At 40.4% G+C, this 26,975-nt stretch overlaps 1 protein-coding gene across 1 annotated transcript; it reads right to left on the reverse strand.

Moving 5' to 3' along the window:
- Positions 1 to 24,523: 24,523 nt before the first annotated feature.
- Positions 24,524 to 25,558, reverse strand: LOC107044388 (the record flags this gene model as incomplete). The annotated part of the gene is made up of 1 exon (XM_015266248.1): positions 24,524 to 25,558. A coding segment is annotated over one exon (1,035 nt), but the record flags the coding sequence as incomplete, so codon positions are not given.
- Positions 25,559 to 26,975: the final 1,417 nt, after the last annotated feature.

A 26,975-nucleotide genomic window follows, 5' to 3' on the forward strand; every position in this document is an offset into this window, starting at 1 on the left:
TTCGATGGGACAGGATTCCTCAGACGGAGGAATTTCGGTACCACTTGATGGTCACTTTTTAAAAAAGTTAGGGAGCACTGTTGGACGTGCAAGGACTTCCTAAGTTTGGTGAATAAATTCGACGATCCAAGAATAGCCTCTCCGTGGAGGGGTTTAATCTTTGTTTTGAGTCTTTCGCGGCCATGATTAATGACATCTTTGGCTGCCGGATGGATGCCGCGTTTGGATTCAGCGTTGCGCCGACGTTTCGCAAACATTGCAGTCTGCATCTTCAGGGTTATGAGCTCCGATTCTGAGCTCCGATGTCTTGGGGTAGTCCTTATATGCCTTCCCTTGTGGTGGCGGGGAAAGGGAAGGGGGAGGGGGTGGTTAGCCAATCATATGTTTTTAAATGATCAGCTGGTCAATCATATTTTTTTAATTGATTGGTCAATTAAAAAAATATGATTGACCAGCTGATCAATTAAAAACATAAGATGTAGCTTAGTTGGTAAGAGTGCCCGGCGCATATCTAGGAGACCCGGGTTCGATTCCCGGCTGGGTGGAGCGGAAAATTTTTGTCTCTCTAAATTCTAATTCTCTTAGAATTTTTTAATACCTAAAGGAGGTTAGGCGGTGTATGAGGTGAATTTGAGAGTGAATTTCTATGGTTCCCCGTAGCTTAGTCGGTAAGAGTGCCCGGCGCGTATCTGGGAGACTCGGGTTCGATTCCCGGCTGGGTGAAGCCGAAATTTTTTCTCTCTAAATTGTAATTCTTGTAGAATTCTTTAATGCCTAAAGGAGGTTAGGCAGTGTAAGAGGTAAATTTGAGAGTGAATTTCTGTGGTTCCCAGTAGCTTAGTCGGTAAGAATGCCCGGCGCGTATCTGGGAGGCCCGGGTTCGATTCTCGGCTGGGTGAAGCGGAAATTTTTTCTCTCTAAATTCTAATTCTCTTTTAATTTGTTTTTCCCGTCAATTAAAAAAATATGATTGACCAGCTGATCAATTAAAAACATATGATTGGCTGACCACCCCCCCCCCCCCCACCCCTTCCCCCACCACCACAAGGGAAGGCATATAAGGACTACCCCAAGACATCGGAGCTCAGAATCGGAGCTCATAGCCCTGAAGATGCAGACGGCAATTTTTGCGAAACGTTGACGCAACGCTGAATCCAAACGCGGCATCCATCCGGAAATCAAAGATGTCATTAATCATGGCCGTGAAAGCCTCAAAACTAAGATTAAACGCCTCCACGGAGAGGCCATTCTTGGGTCGGTGAATTTATTCACCAAACTTAGGAAGTCCTTGCATGTCCAACAGTGTTCCCTAATACTGATGGTCACGGCACCTTTTTAAAAAAAAGCTGACTCTAAAGTCGGTAAGAGTGCCCGGCGTGTATCACGCGCCAGGTCCTGAGGTTTTTTTTTTCACGATCGTGTTTCTCGATCGTGAAAAAAAAATTCTAAGAGAATTAGAATTTGGAGAGAAAAAATTTCCGCTTCCCCCAGCCGGGAATCGAACTCAGGTCTCCCAGATACGCGCCGGGCACTCTTACCGACTAAGCTACCGGGAACCACAGAAATTCACTCTCAAATTCACCTCAAACACCGCCTAACCTCATTTAGTCATCAAGGAATTCTAAGAGAATTAGAATTTAGAGAGAACAAATTTCCGCTTCACCCAGACGGTAATTGAACCCGGGTCTCCCAGATACGCGCCGGGCACTCTTACCGACTTTAGATCCGGCTTTTTTTTAAAAAGGTGCCGTGACCATCAAGTGGTATAGAAATTCCTCCGTCTGAGCAATCCTGTCACATCGAAATAGGCAAATGCCACCCTCCGCCAAGCTTCGTCGAGATTGGTCAAGGAGAGAATAACAGCGGCTAAAAAGATCTGGGCCCATCTCTCTAGACGGCTTCTGGATCTCCACCTTCTTCTGGCTCAGACGTTGGAGTCTCAGCTGTGGGAGACTCTCGATCGTGTTACACACGAACAAGCAGTCCGAACAGCTGAGATGAGAACTGAGAGTCAGAAGGGTAATTTCAAGAAACTGATCCCCCAGGAGAAACTCCCAATCCTCACTCATACTGTGAAGAATCTGAGTAAATTTGAACTCAGTGAAGCACAAGTGTCTGTGTTGGCGAAAGGACATAACTTCGCTGTTGCCCCTAAAAAGATCCCCATCGGGAAAATCATCAGTCGTACCGAGACAGCAATTTACTATCTTCCCCAGGAGACCAGCAATGAGATCCGGAGGCAGTTGTCTTACATCCTCCACAAGGCCACTCCCACTGGTGGCAATATCACCAGGGAGGAACGCCTCGCATTGCGTAGTCTAAAAGAGAATAATGATCTGATTATTCTTCCGGCAGACAAAGGCAATGCCACGATGGTTATGGATAAATACGACTACTCCGGTAAGCTCAATACGATGTTGGGTGATTCCAGAGTTTACGTTAAACTTAGGAAAGACCCTACTCGTGCAATTGAGCGAAAAACTGCTGATCTGCTGAAGAAGGCTTGTTTCTCGGCTGACCTGACTAAATTTCTCACCCCTAACGAATCCTTTCCTCCTAGACTCTATGGACTCCCCAAAATCCATAAAGAGTCTATTCCTCTCCGTCCCATTGCCAGCAACATTGGAGCGCCAACTTACCAGCTGGCCAAGTTTCTCACGAAACCACTCCAAAAGTTGACTGGCCTGAATGGTTCATACATTCAGAACTCACTGGATTTCGTCAACAAACTAAGAAATCTCCGGACTTCTCCAGATGATATCCTAGTGAGTTCTGATGTAGAATCACTCTTCACTAACGTCCCAATCACAGAAACCTCGGAAATAATCAAGAAATCCAAAAACATCTTTTCCTAATTCCTTCCCCCTGATTGAGCATTGCTTGACTTCTACATACTTGCAGTTCGAAGGAGAGTATTATGAGCAGAAATCAGGAGCGGCAATGGGTTCTCCCACATTCGAACATTCGACCATTCGAACGATCTTCCAGTCTCTAAAGAAGATCGGACAGATGCTGCCAAGTGCAAAGGATCCAAGACCACCTCTGAGCACACCAGGAGTGTATGAGATCCCCTGCTCATGCGGGAAAGTGTACATTGGAGAAACCGGGAGGAAGATCAGTATACGGATCAAGGAACACCAGCGGTGCTCCAAATACGGGCACTTAGAACAGTGTGCCCTGGCTGAACCCTGGATGGACACGGGACATACTACCCAGTACGACCAACCCAGAATGTTGGCCAAATCTTCGAAAGGAAATACCGAGAGGGTTTGGAGATCCATAAAAATCCTAACAACCTCAACAGGGACAGAGGATATCAAGTGAACCCCATTTGGAAAACAGTTCTCCCGGTTTTTTAATTGACCAGCCGATCAATTAAAAACATATGATTGGCTGACCACCCCCCCTCCCCTTTCCCCTCCACCGCAAGGGAAGGCATATAAGGACTACCCCAAGATATCGGAGCTCAGAGTCGGAGCTCATAGCCCTGAAGATGCAGACTGCAATGTTAGCGAAACGTCGGCGCAACGCTGAATCCAAACGCGGCATCCATCCGGAAGCCAAAGATGTCAATTTACGAAGATTTTATTTCTCATTTCTTTTACCCCCCTCACTTCTCCATCGAACTGAAGGTATTGCCCCTGAACCCGAGATACAACGTGTTGAATTAGGATATTATTTCCCCTCTTCTCGTGAAATTTGATAAAAATTCACCATCTCTCTTAGTTTTGGAGATAATTTTGAAAAACTCATCGATTGAATTTTTGTTGTTGTAAATTCTTAATTCACCCCCCCCCCCTCCTTTTGCAAAATCCCTTCTCACCAATCTTCTGATCATGTACATCGAGGAATAGAACAATGAATTGAGCTGAAAGTGTAATATTTAATAATTTTATAATGATCAACATGGCAATCGCCACATTCACTAATTGAATAATGGGAAAATTTGCAACTTCGATAATTGACAAGTGGAGCAGATTAGAATTTTCGGAGATTCTAGCCAATGAATTAAGCTATCACTTGGGAAATTAAGCCGCAATGATAATCCCTTGTAGAATTCATATATCATAATATTTTAACGGAATTTATCGCAAGAAAAATACAAAGTAGATTCCTCACAATAGGCCATTGCCCGAGAGCCTTCAGCCAAGTATTTACATATGAATAGAATGTTATATTTTGTTTTTGTTGGTGTAGTATTTAGAGTCTAATGAATTGGAAGATGCGTATATGGTGTTCGGAGTCTAAAAGAGTAGATATGATACATTTATGCGGTACTGTTACATGTATTGGTTTAAACGGATATGAATGAGGGCATAGGGTACAGTAATTTATGCAGGCACTATTCCTCCCCATGCCTCATTACCATATAGGTCTATGCGGATGCATTGTAAATTTTCTAGCAGGTTAAGAGGCGGATATTTAAACCTGGAGTTAGCATTGGGGTTGCGCTTATGGCAGAGGTCAAGAATATGGTCCAGCTTGTTTAATGCGAATTCATATATTTTGAACTACATTATTCATTTATCAAATAACGAAAAATTGAAAATTTTGCTTAGGAATGAGTTGAGCTGTCGAGAATGGCTTCGAGCTATTTAACGATTAACAAAATAATTGGATAGGAGGAGAACGGAGATACCTATTGCTAGAATAGCACACAATTATCATTCTCCGCGATTGATTGAATAAATAATCGTACCAATTCAAACCCCAATTATTGATTGTTCAAATATTTCAATTCATCTTATTTCGACTACGAATCGGAGGAGTAATTGGAAATTTTCACATTTGATTACTGATTGATTATATAGTCAGAAAATTATTTACTGCTATTGAAGATCAGTCAATTATCTACTATGCAAGGTAGTACAGTTTTTTCCATATCAAAATAATCAGTAATCAAACTATGATATTATCAAAATCTAATATTAATGGCCGTCCCTGCCACCAGGTAGGTAAATCTCCTGATCATCACACATTAGACTTCTTGCAGATAGATTTATAGAATTGGTGTGAGCATAAATTATTGACACGGGACGTATTAGGCACTACAATTCTCGTGCAAAAATATTTCTGACAGTGTTCAATATCGATCTATTGAATGAATTTGTTCAAGATTAAATAAAAATTCTAGAACAAGACTCGATGTTGGAAGATGTGGACAAAGATCGAACGATGCAGGCCCCTACAGAATAAAAAAATGATTCTCATGTACCCCCACTAGCTTCCCCTCGTAAACACATAGGCAAACAATATCGCAAGTCAGGTGAGTAAGTTCTTCCCGGAAGCGAATGAATGTATACCAAATCAATATTCAACGAGAAATCATAATAAATAGTTGAAAATCATTACTTCTTCAGATGAACTCAGATTGCATTTTGCCAATTCTGTCGTGAAAATATTTTTTATTTCAAAATTCATACGAAATGAAACTTGGCGGTAATTTCCTGAGTACAAGTGTCTTTAAATATTGGAGAATAGTAATGAAACGGAGATAGAAATTTATGAGAGTAAATGCGTGACTCCATAAAAATTTTTACATTGTTGGACAAAATTTGGCAAAAATTCTACTGCTGTTAGGGTACAATTTCTAGTGGTTTCTGATGAAATTTCCGGGGATTCCTATGAAAATTTCCTCCCTCCTCCGTCTGCCCAATTATAGCGCAGTATTCAAAGTCACGTGATACCTTCACGTCACTTCTATTTTGATAATTCACCAGGCTACTGCTGAATTATCAGAATGATAATTGCAGAGTTGCCTGTCCATTATTCTCCCTAATTTTTACGTTACAATTTGTGAAAAAAGATTGAGCGTTGAAGACACTCGCAGCAGACGAGAGATACATCACTGTTCTCGATGGAATATCATCGATGACGTTGCAATAAATCGTTGAAGCGGATCTTCGCAATGCGGGGAGAAACCCGAGAGGACATCGGTGAAGTTTAGAGGATAATCTCATTGCTTTGTCCATCTTCAAACGATGGGCTAAAGCATACAAATATGTATCTCACCTTATTTCTCTACCTTCAGTTCGAATCTTGAGGCACTTCCTAAAGTGTATTCCCATCGGTCGAAGTATCACCGATACAATGCTCCAACATTTTAAAAAATGTGCTGAAAAAATGGCGCCGAAAAACAGGAAGTGCACCGTGGGGTTTGATGAGAGGCCCCTGAAGAAAAGATTTCTTATGAATCTATTGAAGGTTTTGACTATTTCGGGAACGGTCAACGAGGGCCGGAGATGGCCGATCATGTGATGGTATTGATGCTCTAGGGAATGAGTGTGTCAAAGTGAAAGCAGCCTATTGCATTTCATTTTGTCAGCGGTACAGTGCAGCAGAAGATGTTGAAGGACATTTTGAAGGAGGTGATTGAAGCAATTGATCGGGTTGGTCTCAATGTTGTTGCCACTGTTTGTCATCAAGGGTCAACCAGTTTGGGGCACTAAATGCTTTCAGAGAAGATACCCATGAGGAATGCACTGAGAGTTATTTCGAGATAAATAACAAGAAAGTGTACATTCTCTATGATGTACCACACCTTTTTAAATGTCTGAAAAACAACTTCGTTGACAACTTCCAAAACTGAAAGAAAAATAACCCAAGTCAGCCGCTGACAAATTATCCCGGGAATTCCATATTTTGGGGAGGGAAAGAAGTGAGGTGGACGCACGTGCTGTAAGCCTATCTCATAGAGAGGAAACGGGGCCCTGGGATTGGCCATTTGAAGAACGACTACCTATTTGCCAGTTCAAAAGAAAAGATGATGGTGAAATATGCGGCTCAGACTCTGAGCAAATCACTTTCTACCCGCATCCATTGTATAACTAGTTTATCTAAAGGCCAGCTTTGGAGTGGTGATGGAGTAACAGCACAGTTGATCTGTGAATTGGATGAAATGTTCAACTGCATGAACAGACCTGCGAATAGGGGAGATGAAAAAGCAGGCCAGAGAAGCCTGGTGACATTGACGTTGAAGCAACTTGAAGAATGGGCTTATTTTCAGGGTGTTCCAGAAAAAGTGGAAATTAAGAGGTAGAATAGTAAGCGCATTCATCAGTAATCTTGCCATTGCTCGCTCATCGTGGCAGGAGCTGTGGTATTATTCGCGAGGCAGACAGGAATTTACTTAATTGAACTTACGTCAATTGAACCCAGATGCATTGGAGAATTTGTTTGGTGCCTTGCGTCAACAGGGGATCACCAACGAATATCCCATAATTTCCCATTCTATGTCAAGCTTTAAAACCATAATTGTTTAAGGTTTGTCAGCTGCACATCCGAAAGGAGCAAATTGTGAGAAGGCTGGAGCCCATCTACTGATGGACTTGAAGGAAGTCATCTATGGTAATAATGAGATGCACCCGGAAGACATCGATATTCTTGGAGAGTATCCTTAGTTGTTCAAGTGGCATGAAAACCAGCAGCAACAACTCACTCACAGATATGTCAGCTATGATAATGTGTTACACATTCCAGATGAGGAAATTTACATCGATTTTGTAAAGCTCGATGGGAATAGAGAGTTCGTAGGATTCGCTGAGAGATCATCAACAGTGATTGGATGTAATACCGCTCAGGCTGTATTAGGTCAGTCAGATTATCATCATTGCCAATCTACATTTTACGATATCAATCGCGCCCCAAATACTTTGGTGTCTACTGAAGTTGACTGGCCCTTGTCCGACCAATTCCTGGCAACGATTCAGCAGGCTATCAGAACCTTTGAGGAAGACATTATCCGCTGTATACACTCATCAAATATTAAAAGTATTTTTAGCATGAATGCGTATTCAACATGACCTTGCACCTTTTCATAATTGCCAGGAAAATTATTAGAATTTCTGACTCAAGAACTCATTGTAGGTGAACGCACACGAAGGAATGATGAGTTCAAACACCTAGAGACTGATTCCGCGACTGCAGCGAAAATCACCCAGCAGAGCGGTCGTGCAAATTCGTGGGGTTGCCTTATGTCATGTGTTCAAGCTTTTATCTTCTGTTCTATTACTATGCTCTCCATCTATAATCTGATCTTTCATTTGTGTGACTCCATGTGGCCTCCTATCATTCCTATTAATGATTTGAGGATAAATTCTATAAAATAACTATCGATTTCTTCATGCTATCACTCTACGTTATAATTTTTCTTCCATTTCTTCCATAAATCTCCTTATGAGTCAATTTATTCATTCCCTGATGAATTCAGTATCTTTCAGAAGATCGAATTTCCAGCATATTGAACAGGAAGAGCGACAAATCTATGGAAAGCCTTTAATGAGAATTTTCTGGAATTTAGGGTGACTGTAGCAATAATTTTTGGGTTAAACTTAAGAATTTGTATACACCTGACTTGAAATGAATGCCCTTATTCCCAGGTTCAGCAGGAGCAACGCGATGAGATTTAAATAATTTTGTTAGTCACACGCAGTGACGAAATTCTCTGGAAAATGTTGAATAATTAAATGCCGGACTAGTTATAATCATTTCCATTGATTATGCGTCTGAGGTGTCGAAATTGGTATATATTTACCGTAATATTCATTTATTAATTCATTTATTATAGATGATACCATGAATAATACAGAGCAGTTCACGATATATCATCGTAATTAATTTAATTTGCATGCAATTATTCATAATGCAATTGGGAGGAATTCCAGTCACATTACTTAGTCAAAGAAGGTAGCACTATGAGGGTCTACCTATATTGTACATAATGTAGGGAGTTATTGTTACGTTATTTCCTTATAAACATTTCTCATAGAAAATTGAAAAATCTAATTTGACAAGTCTTTGCTTCTTCTGATTTTAATTTTTCGACATTTGGTGATAAAAATTTTTTTGCTTGATGTGATTAACGAGTGATGTAAACCAGAAAGTATCGAATGTTAACTTCCATTTTTTACAGGTGAAATTAGTGAAGAAAAAGAGTTTTAATTGCCTCATTGTGTTCGATAAGAACTCGTGAAAAATATTGATTGTCGACTCCTCGAAACTGGACTGAGAGGTTGTCTACCTTTGAATCTGAAGTTATTATCAATTATTTATGTTCAACCAATTGTTATTACCTTCCAAATACAATAATTCAATTTTCAATATCATAGTATGGCGGAAAAAGTTCTGTTTTCATTATATGACCTCTGACAAGAAATTTCTTTAAAAAAACTAGTGCTTTCTCTAGGAAATTGTATGGAATTGCTATGGAAAGTCTATAATTCTTATGCATCAATTTTCTATTTTTTTTCTTGGATTTTATTATGAGAAACGAAAAAAAATACATTTGAAAAAAACTCGAGAATCCATACCCAAGAATTTCGACAGAGAAATCAAAATATATTGACTTTTTATATCTCTTTACAAACCTTATCATAATTTTCTATAGAAATGGCGTAAAAAACAAAAAGATGAAAAAAAGAAGAACTCTAATAGAATCTCAAGAGAATTCGTATCGAGTTCAAACCGAAATTCAATACAATTATTCACAAAAAGTGCTAGGTTTTTGTATTAAAAGTTTCCATGCGTGCAATCTCTACAAATTTATTCTTGTTGAAAACATGTTCAAGAAACGATTACTCCATCTCGAATTCTCATTACAAATTGTAATTTTTTTAAATGGAAATTATCAACTGGATCTGCTGTTCAGGTTAGCCCGTTCAACTATTTTTATTATTTTTCCACTATCGGCAGGTGTGTTCACAAGGAAGGATAAAAAAACATTAACCCTTACGTGGTCGCATCGCGATGGAATCCCCGCCAAACCATATGCAACCTATAGGACGCCGCTGTAGAGCGAGTGAAATGCTAGAAAGGCGCCACCAGTTAAGGGTTAATATTTCAATCTAAGAAGTATCATACAGAAGAATTTATGGAAATAAAGGTGGAATGGATTACCCAATGGTATTTTTTGTAATTCGGTTATATTCCTTCATCAATCCTTCTATTAAACTGAGAGTGTCAAATTCAATAAATGCAGCCATGAAACGTTCATGAAAAATAATTTTTAATTCGTATCATGCGCCTAATATTTGATTTTTCACCAATCTACATATCGTCTCTATTCTCGGCATCCCCCTTCCCATTCATCATATTTAGAGCCGTGATATCAATTAAATTAAATAATTTTACCGACCAATACATTCAAATTCTATATTACCCAACCACTATTTCCTCGGTCAATCTTAGATGTTATTACGGTATAAATTACATAGAAAGCGGGATGCTATATACTATCCATCGTCTTTCCGGAACTTTGTATGAGGGAAATAATTGAATAATTATCAATGCACAAATTAAAAAAATTCGGAAGCACACGGATCCGAACACAGGTGGGGTATGATCCCATATTTCCATGATTGTTGGACGGGTGCTCGAGAAATCGATGCTGCCGCAATCTCACGGCATCCCCTGTACGGACTTCTATTATAATTCTGTACAGTAACACTTATTTATTCCAACTGATTAAAAACAATGCAATTAACGATGCGAATATGAATAAACAGTTCATTTATACACTTCTATGTAACTTCCAGGTATCATTTCCCCTTTTTTAGCCCTAAAAATGACAATGCAACAGAAACGCTACATCGTGGCTGTAATGTGGTTCTTAGTTTGCCAGGGATTCATTGCACGAAAATTTAATATCAAATTCGTAACTTTCAATAGGAGTGAGCCGCTATGACTGTAGAGATACGCATAGAGATATTCCTATTTAGTTGATTCTATTGAACCCGATGGACTTTACCAGAATGGTAGCTGCAGATATCAAATTACACAATGGGAAATCCGGTAATCCCAAGTTGACTGCCTCCTTGCTAACCACTGTATTACTACAATAAAGTAACTGTGATAATTTTTAGCTATAAGCATTCGGTACCATTTTTTTCAGAGATTTGGAATCTCTGCTCCTGAAACACAACAAAAATACCAAAAGTCATATTAAACTTTAGAAATTACATAGTTCTTAAGTACGTGCCGACTGTCGGTATCCCCCTGATTTGTTCCGGACAACTTTCGCCAAAGCGATTAACAGCGCAAAATGCATTATCCATTTATAGTAGGCTATACACGTTGCAATGACTAAGTACCACATGGCACGAAATCCTCGAGATTGCAGTTAGTTGATTTCCATTCTCCTAAAGTTGGAATTTGAGTCCTACTTCACGCTATCAATTCTGCTTATCGGCAAGTACTTGAGCCACATTGAATTTAAACTGACATTTTACAAGATCGAACAAAAAAGTCCAACAGATTGTTTTGCGACAGTTTAAATATCAACCAAGTAAACGGTATTAAATTTTTCTGTTTTATACTTTTTGACATGACTACAAAATTAGTGAAATGTCCTTCAAAAACAAGCAGGGGGCAGCGAACATGTGGCAGTGAACATCTCATTCATTAATTTTTTTTATACTTTCGTTGCCATCAATAAATTGATGGTGGGCTTCCAAATGGTTTTTAGCGTAATAAAGTTTGATTTCAACTTGATATTTCAATTTTCGCATCTGCTAGAAACTGAACAACGATTTCGAGGTAAAACAAGGAGAAAGCTTACAATACTTACCATTTGCCACAAACAAAAACATTAATCCCATTCAGATTGAACATCTACAATGACACACAGAAATATTGCCTAATGATTGAAAAACTATGCTTTTTCAGGGGAATTTCAAAGTGTTTCAACAAATATAATACGCTCTATCCCTATGATGAGCACCCATATGCTGTAGAGTGTCTACAGGAAAATATTAAACTTTTTGATGGCATCGTTTATTACAAAAAGGTGAATATCTCCAAAACCACTCGATGGATCGCGCCCATCCGAAAGACGAACCTTCAATATTATGAGAGCTATGATTGTACCAAATTTCAGCTTGCTATCTTCGTTTTTACTCACGGTATCGTGCGTAGAAGAATAAAAAGAAACAAGCAGGGGGCCGAGCCTATCCGACAGAAGTCATATGACCACTACTTTGCGCGTAATTAGTCTTTTTCCCCCTTCATTTCTAACAATTCCATTGGTAGTATGCTTCCAAATGGATCCGTACCAATTCTATTTCAAAAATGAAAAATGGAAATTTCTATTGAATTTCGAGCCTTTTTGGTTGAAGCCATCTGACTATTATTTTATGTGTTATAACTCATTTTCCATTTTTCATTTCTACCAATTCCGTTGGTAGTATACTTCCGAATGAATGTGTGGCAATTCTATTTTTAAAAAAATTTGCATATCAATTTTAATTAGACTAGATATTAACAATGTCACTAAAAAAAAGCTGGCTGTTGTTTCGCAAATAATACCTTTTACATTATTGTGTGCGGTAAGTGAGATTCAACCCACGCTCCGCGAGTGTGAAGTTTACAGCCCGAGCTGAAGGTGAGGGTTTGGAATTGGAGTATTTTTTTACGTTTGTATGCACACATCCAGAATTGAAACAAGAATTCACACAAAGAATCACCTAAAAATTCGATAAATATTGAATTTCATGAAAATGCATGAATTGTACGAAAAAAATAATCAAATCCTATCGTTTGTCGAGGTGTAATTATTGATTGCGAAAAATATTTTACCACATATTTTATGTGAATAAATGAAAAACTGCAAAGACCATCGTTTTCATAAATCAATCAGTTATAATTTATATGAAGATGTTTCGATTCAAAGTAAATATCATTGAATGCTTTCCCCAAAGTTTTGAATGTACAAAATGCAACATATTGCCTATCAAGCATCGTCAATTTCATAAATCTGGAGATTATCACCTCTCACGCGATCGGCCATTACAATGCATGTGTTCTCAGAGATGACCAATGGAGTAAAATAGACGATTTAAAACCTCAAACCATTGTGCTAATGAATCGCACAGAAAACATAGGCCCTCATCTATGTATTTATATTAAATCAAACAACTCGTAAATCGATGAGAAAATCATACTTAATCATTTTTGGTTGAGAAGAACACTATCATGAAATCTTTCCATGACGAATAAATATGGCACTAAACGGAATATGGGAATAAACATGAAATATTCATATGACATGACATTCCAAGTAATTATGATAAAAAATCCTATGGCTGAACAAAAAAAAGGTAATTAACGTAACAGACAATTTTTCATAAAATTTTCTATCTGAAGAACTACTGAACTAATTAAGCTCAAATACCCCTAAGTTATGTAACTAAATAGCCACTAACCAAAATTTCAGATCATAAGATAAAGTTTCAACCATATTATAACACGCTTGAGCAAGCTGACCACATAAAAATAGAAAAATGGCAATATCTCAAAAACTTTCAATGAAACGGTACCCATATTTTGATTTGGTCAGATAGCCACCATTATAACGAATTATACCATTATAACTGAATTCGACCGAGTAGTTTTTAAGATATTGAAGAACGAAATTTCAAATTCAAAGTTGAATATCTCCGGAACTATTCGTCCGATTTTGCCCATTTTAAAATACCAAACATTGTTCTCATAAGACCTAAAATCATACGGAGTTTGAAGTTTCTATCTCGATTATTGTTTAAGTTATCGTGGCAACACGCTATTTCGTCGAAAATATGAAAAAATGACAATAAAACCCAATTGTCCATAGCGGGGTGATTGAATTCCGATGCGACGAGATAGGTATTATCGCGATGAATATTTTGAAAAAAAAATCAAATTGGTCCAGCCAATCCTAAGATATTTGCAAAAAACGATTTTTGAGAAATCCCTATACCTCAGGAACTACTGAAACGATCGGGTTGAGATTTAGCACAGATCTGTGTCTCATTGGTACTAACTATGAGCCAAAATTTCAGTTCTTTCGTAATTACTGCTATGGAGTTATTGAGACAGTTCTGCACGAACGCACACACATACACACATACATACGGACATAGCTTAACGGAAATCATATCTCGGCATTTCAGACCACCCTGAGTCATATCCAAGCAAAATTAAAAAATTGAAAAAAATGCATTTTCAATGCTTCCATTCGGAAGCAAAAAATGAATAACAACGGCGATATCTCGGTAACTTTGTATGAAGGGGTATATATATTTTGATTGATGTAGATAGTGGCCATCAAGACGAGTATTAAAAAAAAAATTCAAATCCGTCAAGGAGTTTACGAGATATTTGACAAAATATATTTACACAAAAGGTCAAATTCCTCAGGAACCGCTTGGCCAATTGCGCCCATCTGAAATACCAACCTTTACGATTATAAGAGCTAGCACCGTACCAAATTTCAACTCGCTAACCCAATTTTTCCTCGTGTTATCGTACGAACACGATTTTCAGCGAAAAATCAGAAAAACGGCAATATTTCTGAAACTTTCTATGATCGGCATATAAGTTTTGATTAGCCTGGATGGAGGTCATCGATTCGAGTATTTTGAAAAAAAATTGAAATCGGTGCAGTAGTTTCCGAGATATTAATGAAAAACGAAATTTAAACGACTTGATATATCTCAGGAACTACTGGGCAGATTGGGCTCAATCAGCGCGCTAAAATAGAGTTCATTCATCCCTATCAGGAGCCAAAATTTCAGACTTCTATCTACCGATTTCACCGTATTTATGTTGAATTTTCGAAAAATTGTTCATCGAAAATACAAGTTGTCACACACATACATACAGACATGACGTAAAAACATCATTTCCCCGCGTTTCATGACATTCTACATCATTTGTGATCAAAATTAGTGAATCGAAAAATCCATCAAATACAAGGCTTCCATTCGGAAGCAAAAAGATTCAATTTTCCTGCAAATGTGAATTTTAAATTGAAAATAACAATAAAACATTGAAAAACCAACAAAAAGACATATCAACGCCCACTTTCATTTTCAATCATTTTCTCCCTTTAGCAAACCGTTCTTGTGGATAGTCGCCCAATAGACGTTAAAACAATGCCAAATGCACAGACTCATTTGCCATAAGCTACACGCGATTGTAGACTGAGGGAAATGGCAATTTTCGAATGGTTCTGACACGCTATAATTCTTACCCCATCGATAAACGTGTAACCGACGCTCTGCACCCATTGGCACCTGGGTTCTTGTCGAATCCAATAAATTCGGTTTCGATACTTTCACCTCTTGGTAGACGCCGGCACGAATCAATTTTTGGTTAATCGAACTGACGGTTGGGGGGGGGGGGTTCCNCGATTTTGATGGGATGAATGTTTTCAATTCTTGGATAAAAATGAGGCGGCTAGAGAAATCTATAGAAAAAATTGTATAAACATCTTGTAATGACGTGGGGAACGGAATAAGTCTCAATTTCAGGTGGGTGCATGATGAATAGTTCGAATTTAAGTGAAATGTTGAGATTTTTACATAATAACAATCACCTACATTGGAAAGCCAAATGTGTTACCTCCTATGTCATTTTAACACACTACACATGAGACGTGTGTAATTTAGTTGTAGTGTGTTGCCCTCTGTGGAGGTGTGTTTCACTTACACTGCATGCGTACAATGAACGCATCATGCATACTGAGCCTTACATGTTGAAATACAGTTGTTATGTCCAGAGAAGGATTTTAGCGTCGAATGCTATTGGATACTTTCACGGAAACACTTTCTTCTACTCGTTGATATTTTAATGAAATTTTGGCAGTTGAGTTTGAAGATTTTAAGAGTTTGGTTGAGACTGTCCACAACGCGTTACAATAAACGAATTCCTTATTTGCAAGAAAAGTCACCACTCTCGGTTAAAGAAATTTTATTCCCGGATAATTTCAATTGTTCGTAACTTACTATTAATTCAGTACTATCCCGTGTAGTTATGGAAGGATTGAAAAACCGGACCGATTAAATGAACTATTTCCACCAGAATTGTTATTGCTCCGTCGCTGCTTCAAGACTGTTTAATTTAGATTTTTCTGACATTTTTATATGAATTTTAGGGTCACTTGTCACATGGGCTCCAACGAGTCCATTTTTAATTGGTGGAAAATGTCGTATGACTTTTCCCACTCTTTTGATTTTCATGGGGAAGTAGTTCATTCAGTTTTTGGGGTCTTAATTAATCGGTTTGCAATCGTTCCTTCGCGTACGAATCTTAGTATTGGGTAATTGGGGCATGCTGAGTGTGTCATTTCATCACTTTTGAACTCGTTTCCAGTGCCTTTGGAATTTTTAATTGAGTTCAAGTAATGAAATGTACTCAATTTAGCTTACAATTGTGGGTTTGATTCTCAATTACATGGGATTATAATGTAACTTATAGTTATGATCTTATATAAAATTTATTCTAGTCTTAAATTTCTAGTATAAAATTTTTGGACATTACAGCCCCCCCTCATAATTGTTTCTGGTTGCATTTTGGAAGCAATTTTGAGGAGTTGGATTTTTAAATTTTATGTGTAGTATGGGTAGAGTTATTTTGTTTTTGTAATCTTGCACCGAGCGGTGGCCGTGAGCGGCTGGGTGCTGACGATAACATTCTTGGGAGTTCGGATTACATTGTATTTCCGATTCACCTGTCAGTTTTCTTCGCTCACTCGGTGAATTGGGAAGTGTTTCAGCTTAATTTTGTTTGTGTGCCAGGGATTTTGTTCGTTACGGTACTTTGGGATATTTTCCTGTCTATTTTCTATGTTATTTTTGACGCGTGTGCAGTGGTTGATTTTCTTGTTTCGCTGCTTTTGTATGCAAACATTTGGGGTTTTTTTTGTTTTTTTTTGTTTTGCTATTTTAATTTTATTATATTTTACTATACTTATTTTATTTATTTATGTTGTTTCGTAGTTTCTGGTGAATTTTGAATTTTAACGTTCTTGTGGTGGGTTGTGAGGGGGGTATGATGAGAGGCTTGTGCCTGTGCGAATGTCGCACAAAGAGGAACGGCCGATTGAAACCCTCCACGCTGTTATGCATGGGAGGTGTATTCTTCTCCATTTCTCTTTGTGCGACATTCTCACTAGGAGGAGTGGAGGATAAGTTCGGTGTGTTCTTCACGGTTACGCACCGGTGGGGGCGGCGGGGGGGGGGTAGCTATATTTCTTGTTTATCTATGGATTATTTTTGTTATTGTTTGTTTGCTCATTTTATATAGGTGTATGTAAATAAACATTATCAAATATATATATACATGTATATATTTCCATATATATATATATATTTGATTGTGTGCATATGCATTTCTCTTGTGTTTTAGTAGCAGTGGTAATTTAATGTATTTATGTTGTTTTGTATTTTTATTATTATTATTATTATTATTATTATTTTTTTTTTTGTAGATGGCTCCAGGTATTGTTCGGGAGGTTTTGGAGGTTGTTGGTGAGAGGGAGGTCGAGCTGGAGGGGGATCTCCTCCAGAGCTTTTTGTGGTGGGCGGAGAGGAGGGTAGAGGTGAGGGAGGCATTAGGAGGGGATCGATTGGAGACGCTGCTGGCAGTGGCGTCGGAGGTTTGTGGGGAAGAGATCCCGCTGGATGCGTTCGTGGAGATTCTTCTGGACTTCCTCGCTTTTCTGGGGCCTTTTTATCAACTGACCACGGTAAGTGGTATGTATATACATATATATATTTTTTTCTTTTTAGGCACGGAGATTATGGAGACAGCTCCTTATTTTCAAGGGCTTCCTGGCGACGGTGGGGAGAAGGGAGCCCTTAGGGTTGCTGGAGGAATTTGCCTCGCGGGTTTTAGGGGTTGCTCTGGCAGTTGGCCAGGATATGCAGGTTTGCAGGTGTTCCCGGTTCATTTGGCTATATCTGCTGGTGTATTTTGAGGTTGTGATGTATTCATTTTGTGGCTCTACGTATGCTGAAAGTGTTTGGTTCCCGTGGATTCTCTGGGGGACTTTGCAGGGGATTATTTTGTAGAGTTCCATTAGGTCTCTGCTTAGTAGTGGAATGTCGAGGATTATGAGGAAGGAGCCATTGTTGAAGTCGGTGTGCATGTCACTGATTTGGCTTAGGATGGTCAAATCTGTCTTTTCCGGAGATGTGGGAAAGATGCTGTCGGTGATGACATTTCCAATTTCTTGTATGGCCTTGTCTAATTTCTGGTTATTTATTAAGATGGGGTTTAGTTTCCCGTGTTTCGCGTCTTCTATGGCATGGAGGATGTTGTGCGTCGTTTCTAGATACTTTCTGGCGGCATGTTGTATTTCTCTAGCTGTTTCGTCGAGGCTTGCGAGATATTCTACTTGAGTCAACTTGTCGGACAGTAGGTTGGTGTTGGAGGCTATGACGTTTATTCGATCTGTGGCCTTTCTAATTTTCTCATAGTTCAGTTCGTGTTCTTTTTTTATGGCATTTATTTCAGCTTGGATGATGTGAGTTGAATTTCCGATTAGGTGGGTAATTTGTTGTTGGTCTTGATAGAGTCGATCAATTTCTTTGGTGATGTGTTCTTGATCATTGTAGTCCATGGTGCCGAAGAGGGATCTCGATATGGTGCCTACGAATCGTAGCAGAGGGGATCTGCTATAACGTCTTTTGGGGTTCTGTTCTGGACTTTTCCAGATTCTTTCCAAATGTTTTTGTATTGTTTGGAGTATTGCCTTGTACTCTTTCATGATGGGTATGCCTAGTACTCTATCGCAGGTTTGTTTTCCTTGGTGTTTATAGCATTCAGTTTGATGTTTTTCTATGGTTTGTATCCCGGGTAGAGGTTGTCCTAGGAGGTTGTGCATGTCCACTGTGAGCATCAGTCGCCATTTTCTGTTGATTGTTCTTATTTGGTCGATTTTCTCATAGTAGAGTCCGGGGTTGTGGTCTATAGATTCGTGTTGGTAGATTTGATCGAGTGTTAAATCTGTTTCGGCCTGAATTACCCAAACGGTGGTCCATATGATGAGGATAGCTCTCATGGTATTGTGTTCTGTAAGTTGGAGATTTTTTGTTTGGGTTTGTTGTGCTTAATTTGGGTTTTTTTTTTTTTTTTAGAGGTTTCGGCTTAGATCTAGTTGGGTTCGGTGGGTATTATTTCTCATCCTATTTTTACTACTTCGTCCGCTTTTTCGTTCCCGTATATTCCCTGGTGTCCGGGGGTATATTCGAATTGGACGTCGATTTTCTGGGTGAGTTCGGCGAGCTGTTTCAGGAGTGTTTGATTGACAACGGGCTTGGACTTTGCATTTAGCCAGCCATTTGTTTTCCATTTCTTTATGTGCTCAGTCATGCAGCTGATGAGGTATTTGGAATCGGTGATTATTCGTATTCTCGAAATGTCATGGCGAATACATATTTGGCATGCTTCGATGGCGGCCGCTGTTTCGGCGGTGATGTTGGTGGCCCGTGTACCTTGAAGAGTTTTGTAGGTGTTGAGGGGGTGGTTGTCCGCGAACCACACTCCGATTCCTGCTTTGGCGTCGGTTGAGCCGTTAAAGGAGCAGGAGCCATCGACGTAAACTAGTGTGCGTCCTGATCCGTCTGTACTCATGTCCCTGGAATGGTTTCATTTTCAATCGTATACACTCAGGTACGGGTAAGGATATTTTGTTTGTAATTGAACGGGCCATCGATTCCCGAGGTCAAATTTCCAAAATTTCAATTAGGGTGGCCTGTGCCGTGAAGGGTGGATCACTAAATTTATTGATATTGACTCATTCTGCGCAGGGTTTCAGTTTGTTTGGGTGTTTCATGAAGTGGTGTCCGTCTTCGCTTTCTAGGTATACGTTTCCTTTTTCGGTTATGTCGACAATCTCGTAGGGTCCGGTGTAGGCCTGATCCAATTTTCCGCTCTTGGGCTCCTTCTCGACGTAGACGAATTGCCCTATTTTGAGGTCTATTGGTCTAGCGTTTCGGTCGTAAAGGCCCTTGGAATGTAGTTTGGCCTTTTCTAGGTGGTCGAAGGCGAGTTGGTGAATTTTCTGCAATTTGTTAATTAGGTCTACCATGTAATCGTTGTAGGTATGTATTGGCTCATCTTCGTCGGTAACGTTGGAGGGGAGAACTGCCCTTTTTCCATACAGGACTTCAAATGGTGTGAAATTTGTTGAGCTATGCACAGTAGTATTGTACGATAGCATGGCGAAGGGGAGTAGCTCATCCCAGTCGGTGAATTCGTCGGTATAGGTCTTCAGATATTCGGCTAGTACGTGATGACTTCTCTCAAGGGCTCCATTTGACTGAGGTCTATATCCAGATGTCGTTATATGGTGGAATCTCAGGACCTTTCCCAGTTGATTGAACAATTTGCTGAGGAAGCTGGTCCCTTTATCTGAGAGGATTATCTTGGGGCATCCGTACAGGGCTACATACTTGGTTGCTAGTGCATGAGCGATAGTGTGAGCCTTGATATCCTTAAGGGGTACAGCGGTGCAGTGCTTGGAGAAGTTATCTTGTATCGTCAAGATATGGCAGTGACCCATACGTGTAGCTGGGAGGGGGCCTACAGTGTCGATAGAGATTCTCTCGAAGCATTCGCTGGGTGTTTCGGTGATGAGCATGGGCTGTCGGAATTTCACCCTTCGAATTTTCTCTAGTTGACAGGTTCGGCAGAGTATGATAAATCTCTCTATTTCCTGCTTCATCCCGGGCCAGTAGAACCTTTCTCTTACTCGGTTGATGGTTTTCACAATCCGTTTGTGTCCTCCGGGGAGAGTTGCATGGCATTCCTTAATGATTTCTGGTCTTAGGGCTGCTGGAGGCATCCGGATTCCACCATGACATAGAGTTACAGTAGCTGGATGGAATTGAAATTCTTTCTCCAGGAAGTATCGTATTCTGATATTGTCGTCTATTTCGTCGCCCTGAGATGCCATTTTTATTTCAGTAATTTTGTATTTTTCCATGGCGGTTTTGAGATTTTTCAGGCAGAGTTTTAGTATCCGGTTGTTGACTTTTTCGAAGTGCCATTGCTTCGCAATGAGGGTAAATGTTCGGAATTTTCCGCACTTCGTGACGATGACTTGACCTAGTTTTGCATTGAGCTTACGTATTTCCTCCAGGTCTATCAGATTGAGGTTTTTTAAAAGCTTGGTGTTTTGCTTTTTGATCTCTCCATCTGCTGCGAGGAAATGAGCAATGTTTCCCCTGGTAAATGTTAGTCCATCTCGAGTTTCTTTGATGTTGCTCGCAGGCTGATAGTCACTTTGTGGTATTGTGATCTTGTCGTCCATAGGTTCCTCATTTGATTTGTTCTGAGATATTTCTCCTTGGGTCTGTACGAAACCGTGCTCATCGCTCGTGGGAAGGTCAGGCGGGAGGAATTTGGGGTATGGATTCAAAGACACCCCCGATGGCTGCGATGATGACGGTTGTGTAATTTCGTTTGCTTGGGGAATTTCCGCTTCTTGGGAGTGCGTTGCTTGATGGATTTCTCCGGTGCGTGGGAACAGTTCTCTTGGGGTTAGGTCTATTGAAGAATTTTTCTTTTCCGGAGAAGATTCGGCCATAGGTGACTGTATAGCCCTCGGTGTCGGCAGTAAGGATTCTCGTGTGACCTTTGGCTGCGATATCACGGAATGTCTGGATTGAGGTNATTGGCAGTAAAGATTCTCGTGTGACCTTTGGCTGCGATATCACAGAATGTCTGGATTGGGGTATTTCTTCCTTCTCCGTTTTTTCGGGATTTTGGTCGGTGGAATTCGTCAATTCCGAGATTTCGTCAGTTGAGTTGATCAGGGGTTTGGACTGGTTTTGCAACTCAGCCATCTTCTTCTCAAATTCCTGACAGGATTCATTCAATTTCTCTTTGAATTATGGACCCAGACTGGTTCGTCTCATTTTGTAGAGTGGTAACAGCTGATCTAGCAGTGGCTCTAGGGGTTCCTGGAATATTTCCTCGTCTCTTTCCGAGATTTTCTCCATATACTCGTAGAATTTTCCAAGGTTTCGTTCCATTCGTTCCATGTGCAATGGTGGACGTGGTGTGGGATTTGGTTCTTCATCCTTTTACTCTATTCGAGTTTCCTCTTCAATGATAGAAGGCGTTTCCTCGTCGGTGGAGTTTTGATCTGTGATGAATGTATCATCCTCCAATTTTTCGTCCGTTGGGATTCCTTCAAGGGAAATTTCTAGTTGATCTTCTTTTCCTTGGTCTTCCATTTCGACAGGTANTCCATTCGTTCCATGTTCAGTGGTGGACGTGGTGTGGGATTTGGTTCTTCATCCTTTTCCTCTATTCGAGTTTCCGCTTCAATAATAGAAGGCGTTTTCTCGTTGGTGGAGTTTTGATCTGTGATGAATGTATCATCCTCCAATTTTTCGTCCGTTGGGATTCCTGCAAGGGAAATTTTTAGTTGATCTTCTTTTCCTTGGTCTTCCATTTCGACAGGTACTATCGATGGTTCATCCTGTAGTGGTGGTTCCTCGGATTCAATTACTGTTGGAGTTGATTCTGGCATCTCCACGATTACAGGGGNCATTTCATCCATCGCGATTTGGTGGAATCCACTGGCTAGGTCGAACACACTGAAGTACTTAGCTCCGCCTAGTTGTGAGAGAATTTCCGATATGTTGGGTAACGGGTAGGAATCTCCGATCATTTTCTGATTCAGATGTCGGAAATCGATCACCATTCTCCATCGTTTCTTTCCCGTGGAGTCGGCTTTCTTTGGTACAATCCAGAGGGGTGAGTAGTATGGTGATTCTGAGTGCCTGATAATTTCTTGTTCCAGCAGGTTGTCTATTTGTCGATTTATCTCTTCCTGATGNGTTCAGTCTGTAGCAGATCGGCTGCCGGGTGCCACTATTTGTTTCTGTTGCTCTTCTAGCCCGAAGCCTGTCGGCAATTGAGCTTCCCGCCGCTGGGATGGGGATAATTTGTGGGTCACTATTTATTCTAACCTTTTGGTTAGGTTTTGTGACTGTCCTCGGTGTTTTCACACTAGACTTTGGTACTGGTAGAGCAGGCATGCAGGTTGCGAACATGACGATTTCTTCATGTTCGTCCTGAAGAGGATTTTCTGCAAAGGCGTCTGCTAGCTAATTTCTCGTCTGTTTCTTGATTTCTACCTCAAATGTGAAATCATTCAAGTAGGTTTTCCACTTAACTTGCCTCGTAGTAGGGTTGCTGGAATCTCTGAGCCAATTCAGGGCTGGGCTGTTCGTAATAATAGTGGAGGGTACTCCATAGATATAGGGTTTGAACTGGCTTAAGGCGTAGACAGCTGCTAGGCAGTCCAATTCAACTGAAGTATATCTTGTTTCAGCATCTCGAAGTGCTCTCGATGCGTACAGGATCGGATGTTCNAGCTCCTGATCGGGTAGGGCTTCTATTACGTGCGATGTGCGAGGTGACAGACCCATATTTTCCTCTGGGGCAATTCCCATATTGCACCAGGCGAAGGTTTCTTGATGTTTTCCTAATATTTCGGTTCTTTCTAGGAGTTCATCGATTTCCTCTACCTTTTGGGGTGGTATATGGAGGTGAGCTGGTTCTTCGGTGGTGTTGATGGCGAAGAGACAGGCTTTCCCCTCCCTAATGCTGACCACACTCTCGTCTAGATAGACGCCTGGTTTTGTGGAGTTCTGTGGTAGATATCCGACCGATAATTCGGTATTCTGGATGGGAATTTGGATGGCCATTCTTGCTCTTGGAGGGATGGCGGTTGACACGTCGAATTTCTCGTAGTTATACCAATTTACCGGCAGGTTAGGCCTCTTGAGAGTGGTAATATTCCTTTGCTGATACCGTATGTCCACCTTTTCTTGAATTAAAAATTCTAACCCAAGTAATCCGCTTCCTTCGACAGGTAGTTTATGATCTACGATGTGGAATGGTACGAGAGAGCCAAAGATTTTTAGATGAACTAGACCGCATGTTGGCAATGCATTCTCCGTTACTTCAAGTAGATAAGGTATCTTAGGAGGTTCGATTCTTACGTCGGGTTTGATGACTCTCCTCTCGATAAGGTTGATGTCGGCTCCGGCGTCAATGAGAAATCGATGTCGATTTCCGATGAGGTTTTTCACCTTCAGGTTTATCCTTGGGCCGCCCCCGCTGAGTGCAATTCGGCAAGGTTTTCCTCTCGTTGGACAATTGGGGAGGCAAAAATGTATAGGTTTCAATGGGGCGATGTTGAAGCTAATGTTGTTTGTGTTGAAGGAGATGTGGGCTTTCAACTCATTCAACATTTCATCCCCGATGATGGTTCCATATCCGCCTGGCTGGTGGGGAATCACGTGGAATTTTATTTGAACTTCAGGATGCACCGCGAGGCGAGCTACTCCGAGGGAGTTCAAGACGTGATTGGACAGTCCAACGATTCCGATTGTTTCTGTGGTATCGATGAGGGCGTTTTCTACCAATGACTGGAACGATATTAGGTTTATGGAAGCTCCGGTATCGATTAATGCATTCACACCTGGGGAGATGACATTTGGTCCTCGAAAGATGATCTGAGGACCCCCGGTAACTCTACACAGTATGGGTTTTACTGTCTGGGATGCATGCTCGACATCGTGTGGAGTGAGTGCTGGTTTTGGCCGCTCGTCATCGCACTCAATTGGCGAGCAACAATCTCGTTTAAAGTCTCCTTTGNCGATTAATGCATTCACACCTGGGGAGATAACATTTGGTCCGCGAAAGATGATCTGAGGACCCCCGGTAACTCTACACAGTATGGGTTTTACTGTCTGGGATGCATGCTCGACATCGTGTGGAGTGAGTGCTGGTTTTGGCCGCTCGTCATCGCACTCAATTGGCGAGCAACAATCTCGTTTAAAGTCTCCTTTGGAATTGTTCCCTCTGTGGATGGGCTGGCTCTGTTCTGCTGAGTTCTCGTGGGACTCCGCAGGGTATTTCTCCCTTCTCGTTCTCTTGAGGGAGGCCTAGAGAGTGGTCTGGAGTCTGACGATGGACGATTCTGAGTCTGCAGGTTATTCAAACTCGTCACAAGCTGTTGGAGTGAGGCTGTGGTCTGCTGCAGCATACTTTTGATCTCGTCCATATCGGAAAGGTTCTGTTTAGGTTTGAAGGGGGCTGCATGAGGACGTTGGTTGGCTGCCAAGATGTTAGCGAGGGCTAGAATCTGATCCGTGGTAGGGTTTTCTGCAGTTCCCGCTGGTTCCTCATAGTCGGATTCATCCTCGTCGTTCGGAGTTTGACCGTAGGCGATGACGGGGTTAAAGCTGCACGAAGGGGGGTCACCAGGATGAGCTGTGTATCCTGGTATAGATGGAGGGGGCCCCGGTGGTCGAGGTGGCGTTTGTCTGTACCCGTCGCCTTGCCTGTTCCGGTGGGATGGCAGATATTCATTGAGGAGAGCGGTGACTAGATCTCGTGAAGGGTCCTGATTTCTCCTCTGTCCGGAATAGTTTCGGTGACCGTAGCTTGACGATGGTGTCGGGGTATTTGACTGATTATATGACTGACTGTACGACCGATTTTGTTGGTATTGGTATCTCGGCTGAGGTGGCATTTGCTCCCCGTACAGTTCGGGCGGTAGAGAGCTCCCTGAATGGATTGGAATCGAGGGGTACTCCGTGATGTACCTGTAGTGCCCGTTATCAGCAATCTCCAACGCTGGTACTTTGACTGTATCCCGGAATTCGTCTGTTTCTAGTTGTGTAAGGATCTCTGAGATTTTCCTTAGGTTGTTGCGCCTAATACTTTCCTTCACGCTTGCAGGGGCGTATTCTTTAAACCGTTTAATGGCCTCTGTCTGGAGGTGTTTTTCGAGGACTTGTTTTTCAGCTTCATTTTCCCCAGAAATCGTACCCAGACCGAACTGGACCAGTGCTGCCAATCGCTCCAAGAACGATTCCAGGGGTTCATTTTTAATTTTCAACAGCCCGCGTATTCTATTCACATAATACGTTAAGTCGTATTGACCTCTAAATTTCTTGATCAGGTGAGTAAGAATAGTTTCTACTGAAAAGAGGGGTTTGTTTGCCACTACGAATTTTGTTGGGGGTAAAAGGCGTTTGAGTATTTGTCTAATATATTCTTTTTTCTTTCCGTCTGCTTTAGGAATGGAGGCAAGATTTGATCTCAACGCATACTCAAATTCGTCCAGAGAGCAGTGCTCATTTGTACCGGAGAATATGGGAATGCTGTTTGCAATGTCTCGGGCTTTGACATATTCTTCGTAACTGGACACGGTTTGATCAGCGTCACCCGAGTCTCCAGAGTAACTGATATTAACGAAGGACGGATTCGCCATTTTGTGAAGATAATTTAATTAGTTGATAATTTGAATAATTTTAAATTTTGAGATTAAGTTAATTTGGATTAAGATTCTATGTGATTTTTCCAATAAATTGGGAAAAGAAAACAAAATTTCTCTTATAATTATTTCAAAGAGAATTTGAATTTTGCAAAGAAAAGTCTAATATTTGAAATTTACGAAGGATTTCCCAAAGCTAAAATTTTAATAGATTAGAATTGAATTGAATTAAATTGACTAGAATGGGTTTCAAAAATTTCAGAATATTAAAAAGATAAGAGTATTGGAAACTTAGGCGGTTCCTACCGACTGCGCCATAAAATTTTAGCTGTTATGTCCAGAGAAGGATTTTAGCGTCGAATGGACATGTTTTAATTGTCACATCAAAATCAAAGCTAAAATTATTGAATTTTATAATTATTGGATGACGCGAAGTTTTATACTCTTACCTTTGTTTAAAATATAAGGGAAAAAGGGCTTGATTTAGGGATAGGACTTGAGTTGAGACAAATTTCTAATCAAGACATTTGGAGTTGAAATGAGAATCAAATTTGAATTTAAATATATTTTGTATAATTACTCGGTTTACAAAAACATGAGCGTGATTTTACAGAAATCTAGGTAGCTAAAATTTCTATCCCTGGAATTTTCTGAAGGATTGGGTTTACAAATTTTGCTACTCACAATTCGGTCTGTTAATTATAAATTATTCGATGTACTTGTAGATCCTTGAGTAAATCCGCAATTTCCTCACCAGCAATTAGTCGCGCTAAAGGCTATTATGGATACTTTCACGGAAACACTTTCTTCTACTCGTTGATATTTTAATGAAATTTTGGCAGTTGAGTTTGAAGATTTTAAGAATTTGGTTGAGACTGTCCACAACGCGTTACAATAAACGAATTCCTTATTT

This window comes from Diachasma alloeum, unplaced genomic scaffold, assembly GCF_001412515.2.
Source record: "Diachasma alloeum isolate Michigan unplaced genomic scaffold, Dall2.0 Dall_scaffold_00723, whole genome shotgun sequence".
Classification (NCBI taxonomy): Eukaryota; Metazoa; Arthropoda; class Insecta; order Hymenoptera; family Braconidae; genus Diachasma; species Diachasma alloeum.